This window comes from Gymnogyps californianus, chromosome 2 (assembly GCF_018139145.2).
Source record: "Gymnogyps californianus isolate 813 chromosome 2, ASM1813914v2, whole genome shotgun sequence".
Lineage (NCBI taxonomy): Eukaryota > Metazoa > Chordata > Aves > Accipitriformes > Cathartidae > Gymnogyps > Gymnogyps californianus.
Window position 1 is genome coordinate 55,107,713 of NC_059472.1, and position 20,410 is coordinate 55,128,122.

The 20,410-nt window shown below is 39.5% G+C and overlaps 1 protein-coding gene across 1 annotated transcript in view; it reads left to right on the forward strand.

Annotated features, from left to right (window-relative positions):
• Positions 1-18,292, forward strand: part of ARHGAP28 (Rho GTPase activating protein 28) — a 72,960-nt gene extending 54,668 nt beyond the window's left edge. Inside the window, exons 6-15 of the mRNA XM_050892143.1 lie at positions 2,947-3,112; positions 3,227-3,318; positions 4,660-4,737; positions 7,960-8,122; positions 9,657-9,739; positions 11,582-11,779; positions 13,066-13,209; positions 15,389-15,543; positions 16,198-16,262; positions 18,152-18,292. Coding sequence (XP_050748100.1) covers positions 2,947-3,112; positions 3,227-3,318; positions 4,660-4,737; positions 7,960-8,122; positions 9,657-9,739; positions 11,582-11,779; positions 13,066-13,209; positions 15,389-15,543; positions 16,198-16,262; positions 18,152-18,243 — 1,236 coding nt within the window. The 3' untranslated portion in view covers positions 18,244-18,292. The remainder of the gene's footprint in view (positions 1-2,946; positions 3,113-3,226; positions 3,319-4,659; positions 4,738-7,959; positions 8,123-9,656; positions 9,740-11,581; positions 11,780-13,065; positions 13,210-15,388; positions 15,544-16,197; positions 16,263-18,151) is intronic.
• The last annotated feature ends 2,118 nt before the right edge of the window (positions 18,293-20,410 follow it).

The window sequence follows — 20,410 nt, forward strand, 5'->3', positions numbered from 1 at the left end:
GGTCCTGAACTAATCCGAAATTGTTACTATCCACACAGACATTGAATTCTCTGAGAATTATCCATTTGTCCATCTCAGGCACCACCAAGGAAGAAGAACCTGAGATGCAGAAGTAAGCTTCCGTGTTGAAAGGAGGGATAAGACACCAAGTAGATTACAACTGGTGTGAAATCCCTGTGCTTTAGTGTGTCGGGGGTTTTTTGTGGTGGGGATAACTTGGTGTCCTGTGGAGAGTAAGGATATCTCTGCATTCATCATGATTTTGGCAAACCAAAATCCTGCTCCTTGTAATAGCAAATGTTCATCCTTGCTCCTTGTAATAGCAAACCTAGGACCCCAGCCTTCACTACAACACACACACACACACGCGCGTGCAAATTGTTCTCTGCAACAGCTCGGACAATTTCCAGTTGATAGAGCAGGTGACAAACAGGGAAGAGAAGATGCCGCATTGAATATCCTGGACCTGTGGACGCATAATTGATTAGTATTAGAAAAGGCCAGTATTGTGCTGGAGATGAACTATTCTGCATGCAGGACATAATTTTGTGTGCTTGGAAGAGTACAGGAGAAATACACCAGGTCATCACAGACAGAAAGTTTCTGAATACATTCAACAATTGTAGCTGTTGACATTGACATTTCTCTTACTTCATATGCTGCCACTGATGGTATTTGTTTTTTCCCATAATGGCTCAGGCTTTAATGGGCCCCAGCAAAAAAATCACCTCTTTCTCTGTTACATAGAGTGACCAGTCACCTACACTCTGAAGGACTGTCCTTTCTTCCTCAAGGTGGGCCAACAGGGCCAGACTGAAGTCTACACAACACCATACTTTCTCCAGGGCAGGTCTGACACATTAATATAACCAACTTCATGGATGGCATATACTGAGCTGCACAGAGGGAGATTATATATCATCAAATAGCATGTCCCCTGCACCTCCTGGAAGAGCCAACTCAACATCACTGTCTGCACAGGGTTATATACAATTTCCCCAATGCGGGACCATGATGAATGTGACTTAGTTGAAGATATTACAGAACTAAGAGTCAGTAAGCATTTCAGGCCCTTCTTAGTACACTGTATAGTTCCACATAGAAACAACATGTCACACAATATCGGACATGATCGTTAGCCAAAACGCTAGTAATCTAATTTCGGGATAGCACAGCCTCCTTCAATGCTGTGTATTGTGACTCCACTGTTTGTAAGAAAAATCACTGAAAAATTGTGACACAAGGCAGAAGAAAGAGGCCCAGCCCCAAACCTTGTGTTAACACTGCACCACATCATAGTGACTCTAGGAGTCAACCAGCCACCATGGAAAATCATTGTAGTTACCCTTTGTAATTGGTTTTGGAGTGTTTGTCATTTTTTCTTGGCAAACATACTTTTTCTCTTTCCCCTCAGAAAATATATGTATACTGTGTGATTTTTTTCTTATTTTCAAGATGATTTATTGTGCTTTGACTGCTTTTGGACTTTTTGCATCACTGGAACCAAAATGCATAGATATTCTTTAGTATTTTATGTGTCTTCAGAAGACTATCCTCCATGTAGCTTTTGTTACATTATTAAGTCTCAGCATAAGAGTAACAGCGGAATTGCTGCATTCTGGGGAGGGAAGATTCCGGCCTAAAATGCCCCAGATGATAGCATGTAAATTAGTTATTCCATCCCCTGCACTCTTTCTCCCCCAGTTATGATTAATCCCTATTGAAAGACCACGTGCAATGTGATTTAGGAAGTCATAACCTACGTGATCTAGATGTCCTTTGTCCTCTCTTACTTTTGAAATCTGGTGTAGTTTAATTCTTTCTTTGTTTGCTTTTTTCTTAATCTGTTTGACTGGCTTCATCTAAAGATGGGTTAAACCTGTTGAGTCTAAATTTGTTTAAAAAAGGGAGGACTGGGCTGAAATCTCCAGAAGCAAAACATTATTAGAGGCTGGGTTTCCACTCAGTCCCCTAAAGGGAGGAGATGATTTGTAATGCTATTTAGTTATACCTCTGACTAACAATTACTGGTTTAAATTACAATTAAATTAAAAAACCCCATACAATACCAAAGATCCACAGTTCTTTGAAAAGCATGTTTTTTACTAGAACTTTGTTATTATGTCTAACAATTAGCTAAAAAACTGATGGGTATTTGTTCTTTTTGACATTTGTACAAATTCTTCTGTCATGATGCAACATTCCTGGCTCTGGTCCATGACACTGCAGTTTCTAAAATATGTAGACATCTTCACATGCCCTCAAATTACTAAGTCTCATTTAGTTCAAGCCTACTTGAATAAATCATTTCTTAGCTGCTGGGAGTCCTGTTTATAAACCTAAATGCTTCTTGAGTAATAAAAAGTACCAGTAAATTGGCAGGTTGGCATCAAGACTAAGTGATTTTGCTTCTGGGCTTTTCCTCAGATCTTTAGTTTGAACTCTCCTATAAGACCTCATAAATAAATAGTAATATGCAAAGCAGGCACGGATTCATTACACACACACACACGATTGATAGACAATCATATCCACGATGAAATGTGTCAGCTACTTCAACAGCATCCAAAGACGCTCTGGGGGAGGCAGAAGCAGAGTAAAATGTTACATCCTGCTGAAACTGGGCAAAAGTTTAAGTAAGTAAGTAGCGCATAGCTCATTTGCCCCAGCTGGAGTACAGGCACTGAGGTTAATATCTCTGCTCCAGCACCGCTTACCAGTCAAACTGCAAGGGAACACGATGGGCAGGAAGCTCAATTTTATGTTTCAGATAGATGCAAGTTATGTCAACATACCAGGCCAATATATAGGGTTGTAGTTCAGCTCTTTGGTGTTATCCATCTACCCTAATATGACTTCCTATCACATACGGGCATCCCTTTCAAAACAAAAAGTCACTTCCTGTAATTTTTGTGCAAATAAAAATGTGACCCATCTCTACTGTAGAAATTCATTGTTCGGAAAAGCCGGTTTGGACTGACAGAGGTTGGAGACCTCTCTCCTGAAGACATGAAGAAGATCCGCTACCTCTCCCTGATTGAGCTAACGGCCTTCTACGACGCACTGGGGGTGGAGCTGAAGAGGAACCGCGCAGAGAGGGTGCGGGGACGAGGTACCGTGCTGGGGCATCCCCATGGCGGCCACCTGGGCACCGCTCAGCGTTGCGAAGAAGGCACGTACGAGGCTGTTTCTCCTCTTTTTCACATTTGTTGTTGTTATTTTTAAGAAAATGGTCTGTTTGGAGTCCCTCTCACCATACTGCTGGAGAACGATCAAAAGAAGGTTCCTGGAATAAAAGTTCCCCTCATCTTCCAAAAAGTGAGTATAACTCAGCCTACTCGACCACTAAGATTTGCTTTTCCATCATTTGCATTGACACTCAAAAGAGTCATCAGATAAAAGAAGATGCAGGCTTTACAGACTTGAAGGTGTCTACAGGTTGTCTGTACGTTGTGTTTTGAAAGCCTTGTGACAAGGAGACAAAATTTGCTGCTTTGTGTGTTTTATCTGTGGTGGGGACCTCTTTTGACTTTTGTAATTATATGATACCGTACAGGAAACTTCGGGAAACAAATGTCTGTCTTTCTGTTTCCCTTTGTCATTACATTAGAACGCCATGCAAAATTATGTGTATGTGCAGAAGTGGCAGAGATGAGTTGTCTCAGGAGTTTTAATTTCACATGAATTCAAACCATAGGTATTACTCAGCTCTAATTTCCAGAATGGAAGTGGTATCTTCTCATTGAGGTTTGTATGACAAGACAATGTAATTTATAGAAGTCATTTGACAGTACAATGACATCCAGCGGATGTCTTGGAGACAGGTACACAGACACAAGCACACGTGCAATTACACCGGTTTACATGGACTCAAAACTACAACAAATTTCCCTGTAAATACTGACAAAAGGAGAAGTGGTGTGGAGTGTCAGGGGAAAGAGTGACATGACTTGAATATTTACATGATTTTGCAATCAGCTCCACAGCTCCTCTGTCAAGATACCATGGGAAATTAGAAAGATCCAACAGCTAGGGCAGGAAGCAGAGCTGGTGGTGAAAATACAGAGCTGTGTGAATAAATGCTAGGAAATTTTTTTTTTTTTTTCCTCCTTCTAAATTATGTTAAATCAAAACATATTTATTTTTTTATAAAGCATTAGAGTGGAAAGCCTATTCCTCTATTCACAGAAATTTCAAAATAAAATATCCTGGGATCATTTTCTAATCTGAGTTCTCAGTTCCCAGAAACGTATGTTATCTATAGACCTTTCCATTGTGCTCCTCAGGGAAAGACTTAAACATTTCTCAGAGGTTAATTTTCCCTCAAAACACCATTGTGTTTTACCCAGCGTATCTGCCCTTTTATTAATACGTTTATGCGTTAATTGTTCCATAGCAGTTCCAAGTCTCAAATCAAGGACAGAGGGGCCTATTGCATTATCAGTTTTCCGTACTCTGCATACTCCGTATTTCAGGGTCAGGAATATGGAGAACAAATTAGGAAGGTTTATTTACATTAGCTGGCTTGTTTTCATTAGCAAATTACATAGAAATGTATCTTTCTCAAATTATTTTCAAGGATACCTAGATTGAAAAAAAGTTGATAGTATTTTTAAGTGCTTCTGAGTATTTTCCTGGGTTTTGTTGGGTTTTTTTCAGTTGCTGCTCAAGCTTGAGGAAACAGGTTTAGAAACCGAAGGAATTCTACGAGTGCCTGGATCTGCCTCCAGAGTCAAGGTACACGCTCGTGCCAGTTTTCTGTCTCCTGGACCACAGACTCTAAGTAAAATAATACAGCACACACAAATTCACGCCACACATAAATACTGATGTGTGTAGCTCAGCATTTCTATTCCTACCAGTGAAAGGTCAGATTGGTTCCTGGGAACCAATAAATCACAGAACGTGGTCTATTGCTTTGCATTTGTTAATGTTCTATATAAAGCACAGACTTGACATTGAATGCAGTTTTTCTCCACTAAACATTGAGGGATCCTTTCAGTTTATCTCCGTCTTCCAAAATTGCTGTGATCTTATCTCTGTTTTAATTTATTTCAGAAATCCAGAGTTGATTTATTTCAGAAATCCAGTTGATAAACTGAGTGAACTTCAGATAAAGATCTTATTCTATGTCTTTTTAACCTTCGTGTCATTTTATTTCTCATTTGTCTTCTGTGATCTTACAATTTCATGTTCCAAGTGAGAGAAATTTGGCCTGTGTTCACTGTTTGGCAGCCTCAAGTACTGCATTTTCACGGGCTATTTGCGGGCTATGAACACAGAATAGTTGGTACCCAATAACCTAACATTGTGGTGTAGTAATGCTTCCAATTGTTTCTCCAGACTAACATGATTCCAGGAGCTGGAAGCCTTTGGCAGAGGGAAATTAGGAAAACAATTTTTTTCTGGGCTTAGTAGTGTCTACCTCTTTCCCAGACTTTTGTTTTTTTCTAGGTTTCTTTTTGTCTGGTTTAAGCAACATCTTACAGTGCATTCCACTCCCACTTTCTCATCCTCAAGAAAGCTAGTCTTGCTTTCTGAGGCAGGAAGTCTCAGCATTGTGGCAGCCACACAAATGTGGGGGATTGCTAAATGTTGACGGGCTGGGGATCATCAAAAATGACTGTACAAGAAAAAGCGGCATTACGTGAAACGCACCGAAGATAGGCAGTAGCATCCCAGCCCCCTTTGACTCTGTGGATTGATAAAAGCACTCAGCACCTTGCAAAGTGCCGCATCCTGCAGAAGGGAGCTCCTAATTTGGCTTGTACTTTTCAGCTTCCTCATTTTTTCATACAAATACTTCAAGTATTATTTCACAGATTCTTAGTTTTTTCCAGCCTCTCTGGGGAAATATTACACAGCAGGGCTGTGCTCTAATTAATTAAATTACTTTCATATTCTTTGCATATACTGTACTGTGTCTTGTTCACTTCTTATTCACAACCTATATCCAGGGAGCTGCTATGAGATATGACTTTTTATGTAAGTCTCCTATACTGGGTGGTAAGTTAAACTGCCCATATGGAAGTTTGAATTTATTTGAGTTTTGGCTTCATTTAAGTCTGTCCAACAAGCCAACCAGAAGAGAGAGATTTTTTCAAAGCAGATCCAGATTTCATCCTTCAAAGCCTTCATACGTTATTATGACATTAGGATTTGAGGGCATTCCAATTTTATTTTAGTCTTGTTTGGAGAAAGAAAAGGCATATGGAAGTGATTAAAGGTTACTCTTCTATAAAACAAAGAATAGAAGAAATAAATACAAGTTTTCCTCTGTAATCTGGTTTGTAACAAAAGCTCCAATGAGCCAAAAATGTATCATAGTCTACTGTAGGATCAGTCACATTTAAAAAAAAAAGTTGCAAAAATGTATTTTAAAAGTACTTAGGTGAATATATATGTACGTATATGGGGGGGCGGTGAGTGTATAAAATATATATATAAGTTTGCCTGTGTGGATATATATATTAAATGTTTATGTTTCAGAAATCTTGCTTTCTATTTCTACGGTTTTTTCCCAGTTCTCAGCAGAAAAATGTGGAGTAGTTTTTCTGTCCTCTTGTGCTTTTGATGAGGTGAGGATTTCTGTTCCACATTTCCCAGTCAGTTACCAGGAGAGAATTTAATCCAGGTGTTTGTATGGATTATGTGCAAAGGATGTGAATACAGAGGAAGCTGAGATAGCCCAGATTACAACCAGTAAAATGTGCTAGTAAAAATGAGATTGTAACATTATATACCAAATCCTGAATGACTTTCTATTTCCTTTTGTGCCAACCATTCCACTTCATTATATGTGACCATATTTGACATGTAATTTCCTTCCATTCATGTTAGACTCGGTAAACAGAATTCATTTTTAAAAGCTTTTCTGTCTGAATAGACTGAACTTTTTTGCATAATATTAAAGTACGTTTGACAAAAAACATGATCTGAAACCTGAATATTAGCTACAGATATATTGTGTGTTAAATGGTCTCACAAAAAGCAGCAACAAACTTCCTATGGATAAGACAGTGTTTGGCCAGTAATAATCATGAAAGCTGCATTATTTATGGATATCCTTATATTACAATAGCATCCTTCAATCTTATTAACCCAAAAAATTTTTGAGAAGCTTGCATTTTCCAAACAGTGATCTGGGTTTGAAACCAAATTCTCTTCCTGCTAGGAACCTTAGTGAATATTTCCCATTCACACACGTGTGTGAAACATTGATTGGTTACCCTCCAGAACTAAACAGACCTCTGTTATAGAGCAAGATGCTGACACTGGAGAACAAGAGGATTAAATGGGCACCCAAAATGGTATAATCAATTCTGTCTTAGATCTCTCTTGTGTTTTTTGAGGGTTTTTTTTGGCATGTATTAAGTGGAGGTTTTCTGACAGGTTTGATGCCTTTATTTTTCTACGAAGTGATCAAATCTAATTATAGCTATCCTAAAAGAAAACATCCTTCTAAAGACAGGAAGACCTGAAGTTAAAGCCATTTGCTCAAGACCCGTGGACTCGGATGCTAACAGGCTATCTAGCAAGTTCACTGGCAGTGAGGAAGAAATGCCATTCCTTTGTGATATAAGGGTCAAAACCTCTGGAGAGTGTTTTAAACAAAAAGAGCAGCTGTGCTAAAAATCCTGTTTAACTGAATTTTCTGTTTCTAGTTCTAAGACACTGCACAAAATTGTCTTGCTTCAAAATGGTTCAGATGGATCACTGGCAGAAATCTAGCTATAGCAAACCAATTTAGCCTGGTTTGCAAAATATTGCCAGGAACCTCATTTGTTAATCTGCTCTGAACTCCGCGTGGCTGTACCTAGACCGCTAATGGTTTAGGGCTACTTTAATTCAACTGTGGTGTAAACCTGCCTGTCGTTTGTAATGGGATTTCTGAAGTGATCTCAAACTGCCGGGTCAGAAGCAATGATTAAAGGTCAGATGTTCCTTTTTATCTTTCAGAATCTCCATCAAGAACTTGAGGCAAAATTTTATGAAGACACTTTTGACTGGGACCAAGTACGAAATAATGACGCAGCAGGACTGCTGAAAATGTTTATAAGAGAACTCCCAAGCCCACTCTTCACAGTAGAGTATTTGCCTGCTTTCATCACGCTAGTGGAAAGTATGTGGAGATGGAGTTAGTATGGACTGATCTAGATAAAATGCAACAGTAGACATTACATTTTTTCTCTCTCTCTGAAGTAGAGAGAAAAAAACATGTAATTTTTTCTCTCTCTGAAGTAGAGAGAAAAAAAGGCCCAGTGCATCGCCTAAACATCTAAATTTTCTGCAAGCTTTCTTTTTCAAATGGAAAAAAGTCTCTGCATTTAGCTAATAGCATAGGCTCGTTGTGTGAATGACACAACTGTTTAAGATTTGAAATTTGTGAGCAAACGATGGCTGAGAAATGACTTTCATATACAGTCTCTGATTCACACAAATTATAGATTTCACAAATGAAGATTTCTGCAAGGTAAACTCAAGTCACTGCCCTTTAGCTGATACTCTGTTGGATCTATTTTATTTCTCTTAAGGTTTATGCTGAGGTCAGAATGTTCGTACAAAGGTATGTGTGATCACAGAAAGCTTCAGGCTGTCGGGTTTTGTTTTCAGTGTACATACACCCTCTCATTCTCAGTACATTTTGTACATTTCTCTTCCAGGAAGAATGCAGTAGTACCCTGCCATACCTATTGACTTCATTGTAAATTCCCTTTAGCTAGGACAGAGTGAAACTATCAGGATGGTGAATTTATTACACAAATTGGCACAGAAAACTTAGGAGTTTTACATAAGGTTGCAGCCAAGTTTTCAGGGTCTCCATGAGGTAGTTTAAAGGGCACGAGGAGGTGACCTCTTCCTGTAACCTTGACATACCTGAGTGTGCTCCTTGTGAGTCCCAGACCGCATGCAGTTACGATCGCTTAGCAGTTTGGAGAAGACTGAACAGGAGGTGTCTGCACAGAATAAAGTAACTTTATTCCCTACAACAGATACACTGTCCACAACTTGCACTCTTTTTTTCTTCAAACCTCACTCATCCACCCTGAGTGGAAGTAAATGACAGAGTTATTCTTCCCACCTTCTCCACCCCAGCTCTTCTAGTGAGCGTTGCACAGTATCAATATATACCAATTGCTGAAACATGATGGTATTTTGTAACTGACAAGGGGTTCTACATTCATCTACGGTGCTAGATTCAGGACAAATACTTTTTAAGTTCTAAGCAATCAATCTCCACTCCAATGGCACAAGCATTCAGCAAATTACATAACATTAGTCCAAAGATTTTCTGAAAACAAATATCCATTTCAGTTTGAAAGGGGGAAAATACCTGATCCATATTCACAACACATTCTGACCATGCTATCAAAGAGAAACTGGCGAGTTCTGAAAAATATTGGCTCCTTGCTATTTAGACAGAATTTTAGAGAGCCTTGTCTCCCCCTCTGACAAAGACCCAAGATGATGAGGAAAACCCCACTTATTAAGTTGATTTTATATTTGGGAAAAAGGTTATGGTTAATCAACACCTAAACACGCTAGTCTCAACTAGGCAGTGGTTACTGTGTTTCTAGAACTGCTGACCAACAAGGTTTTTAGAACAAAGCAATTGTAACTGGGATTCCAAAAATATTAATTATTCATATTCTTAGAAATCTCCAAGATCAAGTTACAGCTACAAGCTTTGCATCTGTTGATCATGCTGCTGCCTGAAGCCAACAGAGACACAGCCAAGGTAAAAGTTCTTCGTTTGCTATCACCTGCCATCTGTGGTGCTTTTGATTTTTAAATGAGAGACCTGTTTTTTTCCTAACAGTCAGTGATCAGACACTGCACCATGAAAGTATTCATCTGTGGTTTTTATCCTTTCCTTGGAAAGATGTTCCATTTCCCTGGCTGCCATTTCTTTTACAAGCAATTAAGAAATAGTTGCTGGAGGTATCCAACTGCTGGTGTCAGCAAATGGCTCCCAGGCATCATTTATTCTGGACCATCCATTTCAAAGAGACATGTTCCTCACACAGTTTGGAAAAAGAAGGTACAGTTCCTGGGTTTTCTGTATAACTGGAATTCTCCAGGATGAAGTTAAATGAGAAGCTGCCCCCAGGAGCTTGCCTAGTGCACTCCCAGTGCTGAAGGGCTTCCAGGGCACTGGACCAGACTGGAGGAGGTAGTCCAAAGCAAAAACCCCTGAAATGTAGATATGTAGCATGGATGTCTGGACCTCAGCCTCAGCTGGTTTGCCTTACAAACCCATGCCCACACCCAGGTACTACTTCCTGATACAGACACGGTGGCTACAAGCATTTTGGGTTCTTGGGAGCTCCCAGATCTGGCTGCAGCTATGTCCTGACCCTAAGAGACACTGGTTGCATCTTTGGACATGCTTCCACATAAAGGAAACCTGGGTGAACAAGCTGCCTGGGAGCCCCCAGACATTTCATCAGGTCCCCTGCTTATCAGGACCCTGCAGGTCCCACACCTCTAAAAGTCTCCCGCTGGTCAGTTTAGATATAGCTTTATGAGTCCAGGTGCCTTCTTTACCTGTATTTATTTGTACAATAACAAAGGACAAGAATAACAACCCTCTTTAAAGCATTTGGAGGTCTACTAGTGCTCTGTGAAGAATGAGGGTTATTTCTTCTACCAAAGTCCATATCGATATAGAGCTGTATATGTAAAACACATACTAGATGAGTAGTCTTAATTATTACTAGGCTTTTATATAAAAATAGAAGTGATGGCAAAACTGAATGCATCTCTACTTGCTATCTATAATGAGATTTTAGAAATTTCTCCAATGCACTTTCTGTTTTGTAATTCCTGGGTTTGTAAAAATGTTTTAATTGCAATGTCAGGGTACAAAGACAGTGGTTTTAATGGTATGGTGTTGCAAAAGGACTCATTGGCAGACCCCAACTCTAACCACAGCTGCAATCCATCCTATTCAGTCACTCAAGCAAAATTCTGAATAAACTGCCCAAAAGGGAAATGAGTTTTCTTTGACTCTGCCATGTATGTGCAGAAGTGACGTCAACGAACAACCACTGAGCTCTTCTTGCTTTCATTATACTAGAACAAAAGTTTGGGGGTTGCTGGCAGGAATTCCTCAGATTATACCACATATGAGACTAGTGCACATTTGAAGAGAGGCTGATCACTCTGGTGATTGTGATATAAAAAGCCTTGGCCAGATACATCAAAATGGACACCTTGAAATCTATGAAGAAATTAACTATTCCATTGCAACACCTGTATATCTTTCCTCTACTACAGGATCTACTACAGCCTTAGTACAGACACTGTACTTGACTTATAGATTTGGGATTATGTTCTAAGTGATAGGTAATTTATTAATGTATATTTTGATAACATTAACTATTCCTCTGTGATTGACACAAGTGGTTGTGCCAGCAAATAGCAGAGTAATCCAAATTAAAACGCAAAAAACCCTAAATTTCACCTCCAAGTGCAAATATAGCAGCTTTTGAGCCAGACATGTTGTTCATTTGAAAACACTGCATTTAAGAAGTAAAATATTTTGGGAAACTCAACATAACAAGTGTTATTTTTCCAGGCCTTTCTTCAGTTCCTGAAGAAGGTGGTTGCTAATGAAGGGAAAAATAAAATGAATTTGTGGAATGTGTCTATGATTGTTGCACCAAACCTCTTCATCTACAAAGGGAAACGTGCAAACCAACAAGAAATGCAAGCAGCCGCCACCACAGCACATATTGTGCGGCTTTTAATTCGGTACCAGGACATCCTGTGGACAGTGAGTAACGCTGGTTCCCTCTTTATGGCTCCAGTACAGAGTATTTTGCTATATGCAGCAGCTCTGTAGAGCAAACTGACCTTCCTAGAAGAAACAGTTAGCTGTTCTTTGGAAACTGGCTGGAGTCTTCTATATCTAGAATGAGATAGGGTGACAGATAGCTCTGGATGGAGATTTACCTCACCTATTGTCCTGGTTTTAGCTGGGATAGAGTTAATTTTCTTCCTAGTAGCTGGTATAGTGCTGTGTTTTGGATTTAGTGTGAGAATAATGTTGATAACATGCTGATGTTTTAGTTGTTGCTAAGTAGCGCTTATCCTAAGTTAAGGATTTTTCAGTTTCCCATGCTCTGCCAGCAAGCAGGTGTGCAAGAAGCTGGGAGGGAGCAGAGCCAGCGCAGCTGACCTGAACTAGCCAAAGGATATTCCATACCATGGAACGTCATGCCCAGTATATAAACAGGGGGGAGTTGGCTGGGAGGTGTGGATCGCGACTCGGGCACCGGTCAGCGGGTGGTGAGCAATTGCATTGTGCATCACTTGTCTTTTCTTGGGTGTTATTTCCTTTTTTTTTTTGTAATATTCCTTTTCATTACAATTATTATTATAATATTATTATTATTCTTAGTTAGTAGTGTATTTTATTTTACTTTAGTTATTAAACTGTTCTTATCTTAACCCACGAGTTTTACTTCCCCCCCACCCCACTAGGAGAGGGGAGGGGGAAGCAGCTGAGTGGTGCTTAGTTGCTGGCTGACACCTATCTAAGACATTCATTTTAGCATGAATTGCCCTCTGGAGGTACCTATCCAACACCATTGTTTATACAGAAGAATGCATAGGAGGATGATTTAATCTAGATGCCTGGGTGAGATATCTAAACTTGAATGAGATTAAATGACTGTTTAAAGTCTAGCCCATAATAATATGGGCCAAGTTTACTACTTGCTGGACTTCCGAAGGTTGGCATGAAGATGACGACAGTCTCAGCTCGTTTCCTCATAACAGAGAAAGGGTATGATGGGGGATTGCAAAGACTACCTCCTAATAAAGTTCCTACAACTGCAAACATCACTGAAGTTTCATATGGTATGAAAGATGATCTACAGTTTCACCAAAGGACTAACTGTGGGTTGTTAGAAGGAGCTACTAATCGCATGTATCTTCTGGGAATAAATAGAGCTTCTGCTGCCTAAAATTTGGTAAAGCCACTTTCTAAAGCCCCAACACCAATTTTATGGGGGAATATATTACGGAATATTCTCAGCTCTGGTTTCCTCCCTTTAGGTCCCATCCTTCCTCATTTCCCAAGTGAGAAAAATGAATGAGGCAGCAATGAACAACAGCAAGAGGCAGCTGATGTTTGACAAAGGAGTGAGAAAACTTCTGAGGAGAAAGACCATGGAACGGGAGAGACCTGAAAGACCAGAGGTGTGATAAAAACATATAATTTTCAAGGGCAGCTTTAACCAGCCTCCCTCCTTTCTTATCTCATAAAAGCTTCTGGGGGCAGGGAGGAAATTTTGCCATACAAAATAATCTGATTTGAAAGATGTGCTTCCCAGTCCCACATCCTGATAAGACAAACTTTTGGGGATTGGTTGAGAAAAGGTGAGGAAGGCAGAATGATTTCTAGCAGCCCAAGCTACAATCTGTTACCAACACATGCTGGTTTTGTACCTGTTTTATAAGAAAATGGTCATATGTGGACTGTCCTTGACAGCAATGATCTGTAGATATTCAACAAATGCATGGATCTGTAGTTGAGTAGTAGGATGGTCCGTATTAGGATTAATTGCACTTACCCATGCCCTGGTCCAGGCCACTTGATATTCTCCTTGCAAGCTTTAGTTTTACAGCTTTGCACTAACTTCCTAAGCAGAGAGAAAATCCAGTTTGCCTAACATAGACACCAAAACTGGGTCTAAATTCTAAGTGCCTAATGAAGTAGTTTGTGTTGTTATTCCCCATATAGTCAGAGGAGAGAGGTGGATACTTTTGAGGATTTCCAGAGCTCCAGGTGCAATTCAGACTTAGGAAAGTCTGATACAAAAATCTTCCTTTGGACATCTTAAAGCCACAAACTTTTCTCCATTGCCTAGATATGGAATTTAGGAACTTACTGGAGGTATGCTACCTCAACAGACACCTAAAATTAACTTGTGTATTAGGTGTAACATATAATTTGGGCAACAAAGCATGTTGTGTACACACGGACAACTTATACAGTCTCTACAGCAGCTTATATGTAGTATTTCCATGTAGTAACTACCTTTAACAACCTGGAGAGAAAGTCTTTAGAGACTCCTTCCATGGAGGTTTAAAAGAATGGAGATAGATTGGTGAATTGTAAGAGGATTGATCAAGGGACTAGTTAAGGACTCTATAGTTATTGAAGAATACTCTTGAAGAACAAAAGAAAAGACAAAATAGGAAGGAGTGATATTAAGAGATTATGAGAAATAGAGAATAAGCCGCCTAATACAGACAACAGAGAAAATGCAGAAGGGAATGTCTGGGAAAAAATAGAAAGAGAAATTATATGTATGAATTATGAATCCATTCTAATTCAGCTTTTTGGAGAATTCCTTTGCCAGCACTGACTGAAATATATTGTGGGTAGGACACACATTTGTGCTGCAGATGGAGACAGAGATGTTTGTTTAAAACGGTGGTGTAGACTACTGGGTTGCAAAGCTGTATTCACCCTGGAACGAACACAGTGAGAGCTTCTGAGGAGAGTCAATTACTGCAGTCATTGCACCTTCGGGAAGACAAGTTCATTGATCGTAGTAATTGGCTTTGCATCTAATAAAAACAAGACTAGCCATGGCAGGTAGCTGAAATATGAAGGGTAAATTGGAGGCAAACTCTGTTTGGATAACTGAGTTGAATTTTGAGAGCACTTAACGCAATTCCCAGGTCTCAGATGTTCTAAATTACACGGGGACAGACACTGGAGAGACTATTGTACTCTGCTCGGCACGGTATTAACTGGATTAGAACTGGAATGCAAACCTTGCTAATTGATTTATCTGCCATTAATCATGGAAGAGTGCATAAACTTCATAGATGATCATTTGAACCCTACACAAGGTCAAATTCCAAATTAACAGAAACCATATGGTACTTTGATATTTTACTGTACATACGCTTCGATCTAGTTGAAGCTATAGGAAGCAGAAACAGAGAACTGGATCTTCATGCCTCAGAATTTCATCTTTAAAAGGAAGAGCAGATATTCCTAATCATTTTTATGTATTCTTAAATAAGCAGTTGGTTCACTGACCAATGTTAACAGAAATAACTTCAAAAATCTCAGATAACAACTTGACTCAGTATTACTGCAAGCAGTTAAAATTCAAGGGCTTTACTTTATTCTGCGTGCATTTACGTGATACTTACCAAGGAGTTTGTGTCTTTGTGTTGTATCTCATTATACTGTATCTACGAATCTGCATTTGTATGACTGTAAATGTGTTTTTTGAGTAATGAAGTGAATCTAGGACAGTGATTTTTGCAAGGAACCTCAAAAGAGTTGCAGTACTGCTTCTGAATGGAGCTAGAGCAATATTTGCCTTAGACTTACTCTACTCAATATCGGTTTTAGGGAGCTGTCACTTTTCCCCCATACCTGCAGTCTGACATACCTGAGGGGGTGATAAGAGTTTATGCTCCACTGCATTCAAAAGTCTCTATGGCAATTCAACTCAACAGCCAAACAAAAGCCAAAGACATCCTGGCTCGATTCCACTGCGAAAACAGGTGGGTAAATCAGAACATTTTGTTTTTCCTGAACAATAATGTGAGAACCATTAATGAATAGATTGTTCCCTTTTCAAAGACTCATTGTGCTACAAGAACTCTTCTTCTAATCTAAAATTGCTAACTTATGGTTACGTTGGTCAAAGAAATTTTAACCACTGATTTTATTCTTTATATTTTACTTAATAATTGGCTCCTATACAGAATCAATCTGCCCTCTGTTATGTCACTGCTAAAAACAAACATTTTATAGACTTGCCACATGGAGAACCCAGAGGGATTGTCTTACATCTGCCCACAAAACGTTAATGTTTTTATATCTGCAAGGTAATAATTATTAACAGTTATGGGAAATGGTAAATTGTATCTGAAAGTCTTTTCTGCAGTCTTGCCATGTTACCACATAATTCTGTTCTTTAAATAAATAATAATAATAAAGATAATAATATAATAGAAGGTTTAGTTAACTGTGACACAGTAATCTACCTCTGTAGCAGATTCAGTATTCTGCAGTGCTCCATTTAGTAGAAGTCCTTGCTTTTGACAAGCAAGTTCGCAGGGGCAAAAATATCAATTTTTAGCTTAATATAGATAGCGGTTGATAAGGCAGTGGTTACAACAGAAAGACAAACTGAAGGTTTTTTTCCTTCCTAGCCGCGGATCATCACAGAACATGAGAGGCCAGATCCAAAGTTTACATGAAATTGGAGGAAATATAGGTAGGTCTCATTTTTGAAAATTCAATTCTGAATGTCCTTAGCCTCCTAAAACACCTCAGGGCAGTGCTGTTTTCACACAGCTGGGTCTCTCCTACTCTCCAGTCCATCTGCAGGAAAGGAGCCTGACCCAAAAGATGTTAAAATCAATGTAATGATTCCTTCCGACTCCAGTGTGACTGGAGGGGCACCCCGCAGGAGACGGTGACCACAATGGCTGGATCTCAGCAGGACTCCTTACAGTCTTGCCAAATTCATCTGACCTTTCGCTTACCTCTCTCGCTCTCATAATTGAGCATTTTTCCATGGTTAAGAGATCCTCAGTCTTCCTCTCGCGAGCACATTCCACCTTGCTGTCAAGTCTTTTCCCAAGACCTGTTTCTTCCTCACTGTATTTAAGTGTTAACCTCCCCCAGATAAAACCACAGAATTGAGAATTCAGCCCCTGCATGTATGGGTGTACTATACTCGTACTAATCCATATGCTTTATTCAAATTGTAAATTCGTTACAGTAGGAATTTTGTCTTTTTCCATGTTTCATGCAGCGACATTTTTGTAACAACAACAGTGGGTTGCCACACAAGTTCCTGGCCTAAAGGTCAAAAACCAGATTTTAATTTGATATTGCACAGTCCTGACTCTCTCCTTTCTCTATTTATACTAAAATTCTGGATGCTCTGTTGGAGTCTTTTGGCAACTGATTAGATTATTCCTTAATTCTTCTAGATTCAGCTCTAAACAGTTTCTATAAAGTTATTACAAAACATCACAGACTTGCTTCAGCAGCAGTCAAGAAGCAAAGTCTTTATTACTGAAGATATACAAAGCTAAATTTGATTACTCATTTATTTTGCCTGGCTAAACAGGATGACCAACTGATTCTAAAACAGGAGAAGATCCTAAAGGCCTTGTGAAACAATCCCAAGTATTCCCACCACGCTCTTTCAAAAATTTGGACATTTAATTCACATCTTCATTTAAAATTATTTTTATAGTCTTAGATCTTTCAGGGTACCTTAGTCCACTGATTACGCATTAATTCATTTATATTGCTTTCACTTGAACAAAATCATTAGGACCACAGTGACCTTGTAAGTAACTGTACAAAAGTTTTACCATAATCCTTTGTGTCACAGCAATATAACCTCACCAGTTAAATGGCTTCATCACCCAGTGTAAATGCAATATAGTCCAACAAATCAACTTAACTCAAGAATTTATTGCCTTATTACTCCATTAAGAGGCACCAAATGCCTCTTTCTGTGGCAAAGGCAGCAGGGACTCCCCAACCACCCAACTCCTATTCCCAGTCACCACTTAACGAAACCCTCAAATGGCCAGACTTCAGAGGAATTTTTTTTTTTTTTTTTTTTTTTAACCAGCAAAACAGCAACTGCCAAAAACCTTGATATAGTCCCTATATTTCTTTGCAAGATCCTAGCTGGATGGGAACACATGGTTTACAGAACTACTTTTTCAGCATTTAAAAACAGTGTAGAAACAAAGTCACAGAGTTCTAATCCCAGCCCAGTAAATCCAAAGAAATAAAAAAAACATACTGTGGCACTCACAGTAACAGTGTTGTTAATGCTTCTAAAGAAACCGTAATATTTGTTCATCATTTGACTAAATGCCTTGTCCATAACTCAGTGTAATGCAGGGCATCCCGCCCGGAAGTGAAAGTGAATTCGTGACTCTCACTGAGTAAAATCACTGGCAAATTTACCAAAGCCCGTCTCTGTATCCAGGCAAGACATTAGCTGGACACACTAAACTAGGCTCGCTATGTGCAAGTCGGAGGTACATTCAAGGACATTTTAACATAGCTGTGTCCCATTTACTGATGTGCTCAAAACATCCTATGATTCATGGCTGTCGATTTCCTTTTCAGGTCAGCACTGTTTGGATCCAGATGCATACATGTTAGATGTTTACCGTGCAAATCCTCATGCAGAATGGGTGATAAAACCAAAAGCAAGCTGAAGCAGAAGGCTGCGGTGTACTGGACAAACGCCAAATGGACAACAGTGATGCCTGTCATTTTAAAAAGCTCTTGGCAGAGACAAAACAAAATGGTAGCTACAGGACATCATTCCTTCCTACTGTACTGCCCAACTGATGTTCACCACATACTACTTTTGGTATAAGCATTATCACTCCAGCTTCTGGACCATCTGAAAATACCACATCAGTTATGCTTTCATATGGGTTACACTTGTGCCAGTTGGCCCAGGAGTTAAGGAGGACGGACCAAGGTACGGTGCACAGAAAACAACCTGTCGCATACGGAGTCGCTTGTTTCCTGACCTGGTGTTAGAACATGAATTTTTGGAAAGAATCCAGCGGCACCCGCGGATGCATGAAACACTACCGACCACAGCATAACACAAAAGCATCACAGAGACATTCGAGAAAAGAAGGTATCTGTCAAGCGTGGAAGAGAGGACCTTGACCTGCAGCAGTGCCAAGACATAGCTGTGTGACAAAATCAAACCTTTCTGCTGAAAGTAAACCTGTACAGTGTGCATTACTGCAATATTTATGTCTCTCAGTCACTCCTCCTGAGTATCTGATGCTGGGGAAGGGAGGGAGGCAGGAGGAAGAACTACTGTACAGACAGCTATACTGCTTTATGTACGTACCACTGTATATATTACTACCAGTCTTCCAAAATTGTCTGTCTGGATCACGTTACTGTGTGCAATTGTAGCGCCACAAACCATTTTCTCCTTCCTTCCCCTATCACACACGCAAGCTTTGGGAGACAAATGCTAGGTGAGAAGGGGCATATGCCCCTGGCTCAATCTTTTACTTGATACTCTCAGACTTAAGTCTGTATAATGCCATAATATGAGATATGAGTTAATGGTGCCACTTACAGCCATCAACTTTTTTGTTAAACATTATAGTTTCTTAATTTGTAACCTAATTCTTTTCTTTTGTTTATTTTAGCTTTAATATGTAAGCAACTTTTATACTATTCAGCTGCATTGAGAAGAGGGATCTTTGTCCGGATCTTGTATAATACAGCATGGAGAAGAAAAAGAGCTTCCAATGAGCAGAGAGATTTAATACTCTTATTTAATATTTACACATTAGGGCCTTAAAACCATAGCCAAACTAGGCCCAGTTGTGCTGGGGGTTTTACAAATACATAGCAAATTGCAGCTCCTTTTACAGATGGAATGCAGTCTGTGAAAACACATAGGCTGACAAGAGAACAGCGGGCTGCAACTGCACTGGGAATGCAGCATAGCAAATGTAAGACAGTATGTCTAGTTTGTAGCCAGTCACAAGGGTGAGTACCATTCTTCAGCTAATCCTCTTGTTTTGGGCTATACTTTATAGAACTAAAGCATGTTTGCTGAGTAGGGGAATCACAAGTCTCTGGAAAACCGCAAATATTTTTTTCATCTTTGTCTTATGCAAAAAATGGGAACTAATGCCTTCAACTGCACTGCAATGTCTCAGTCATTGGATGACGATATCGCACAATGAATTCACCCACAGTCTGAGCAGCAGGTTTTGTTCCTGATCTGGACACACAGATGAGGCAGAAGCTAGTGCTCTGTTTACCAGGTTGCAATGTAAAAGTATTCTGAACCACGTCCTCCAGGTCAACATAAAGTACGCTGTCCTGCAGAGAAAGCCAGCCTGTAACTTGTGATGCTCTGCTGAAGCTGTGCGGTGAAGATTTGCACATTCTAGAAACCCTACTTCTGGTTCAGAGTTAATCGTGTTCTCCAGTAAACTTTCATTGTTAGCATTCAGTGAAAGAAATCAACATCGAATCAGTAATTTTACCAGCAACAATAATGTCTACACAGGGCAGATCCCGTCTGTCTTTCTTACCTTCTTGAGATTAAAAAATTATAAAATTTAGCAACATTACCCTTTCATTTTCTTTAAAACAGTGACATTTTTAACTTTTTTTTTTCTTCTTCTTAACACTAATGGATGCATAGTTGCAGCCAGCAAAAGACTGGGACAGTTGTATTATAAAATACACTGCTTATTTTGACTATTTATTTTAAATATATGAGAGAGAGTAGATCTGTGGTTTGTTCATAGGACTAAGCATAAGCATTTTGTCAAGTGCTTTGTTCCCGATTCCCTTTAGTTCCCTCTGTGGCAGTGGACAACTATTTCT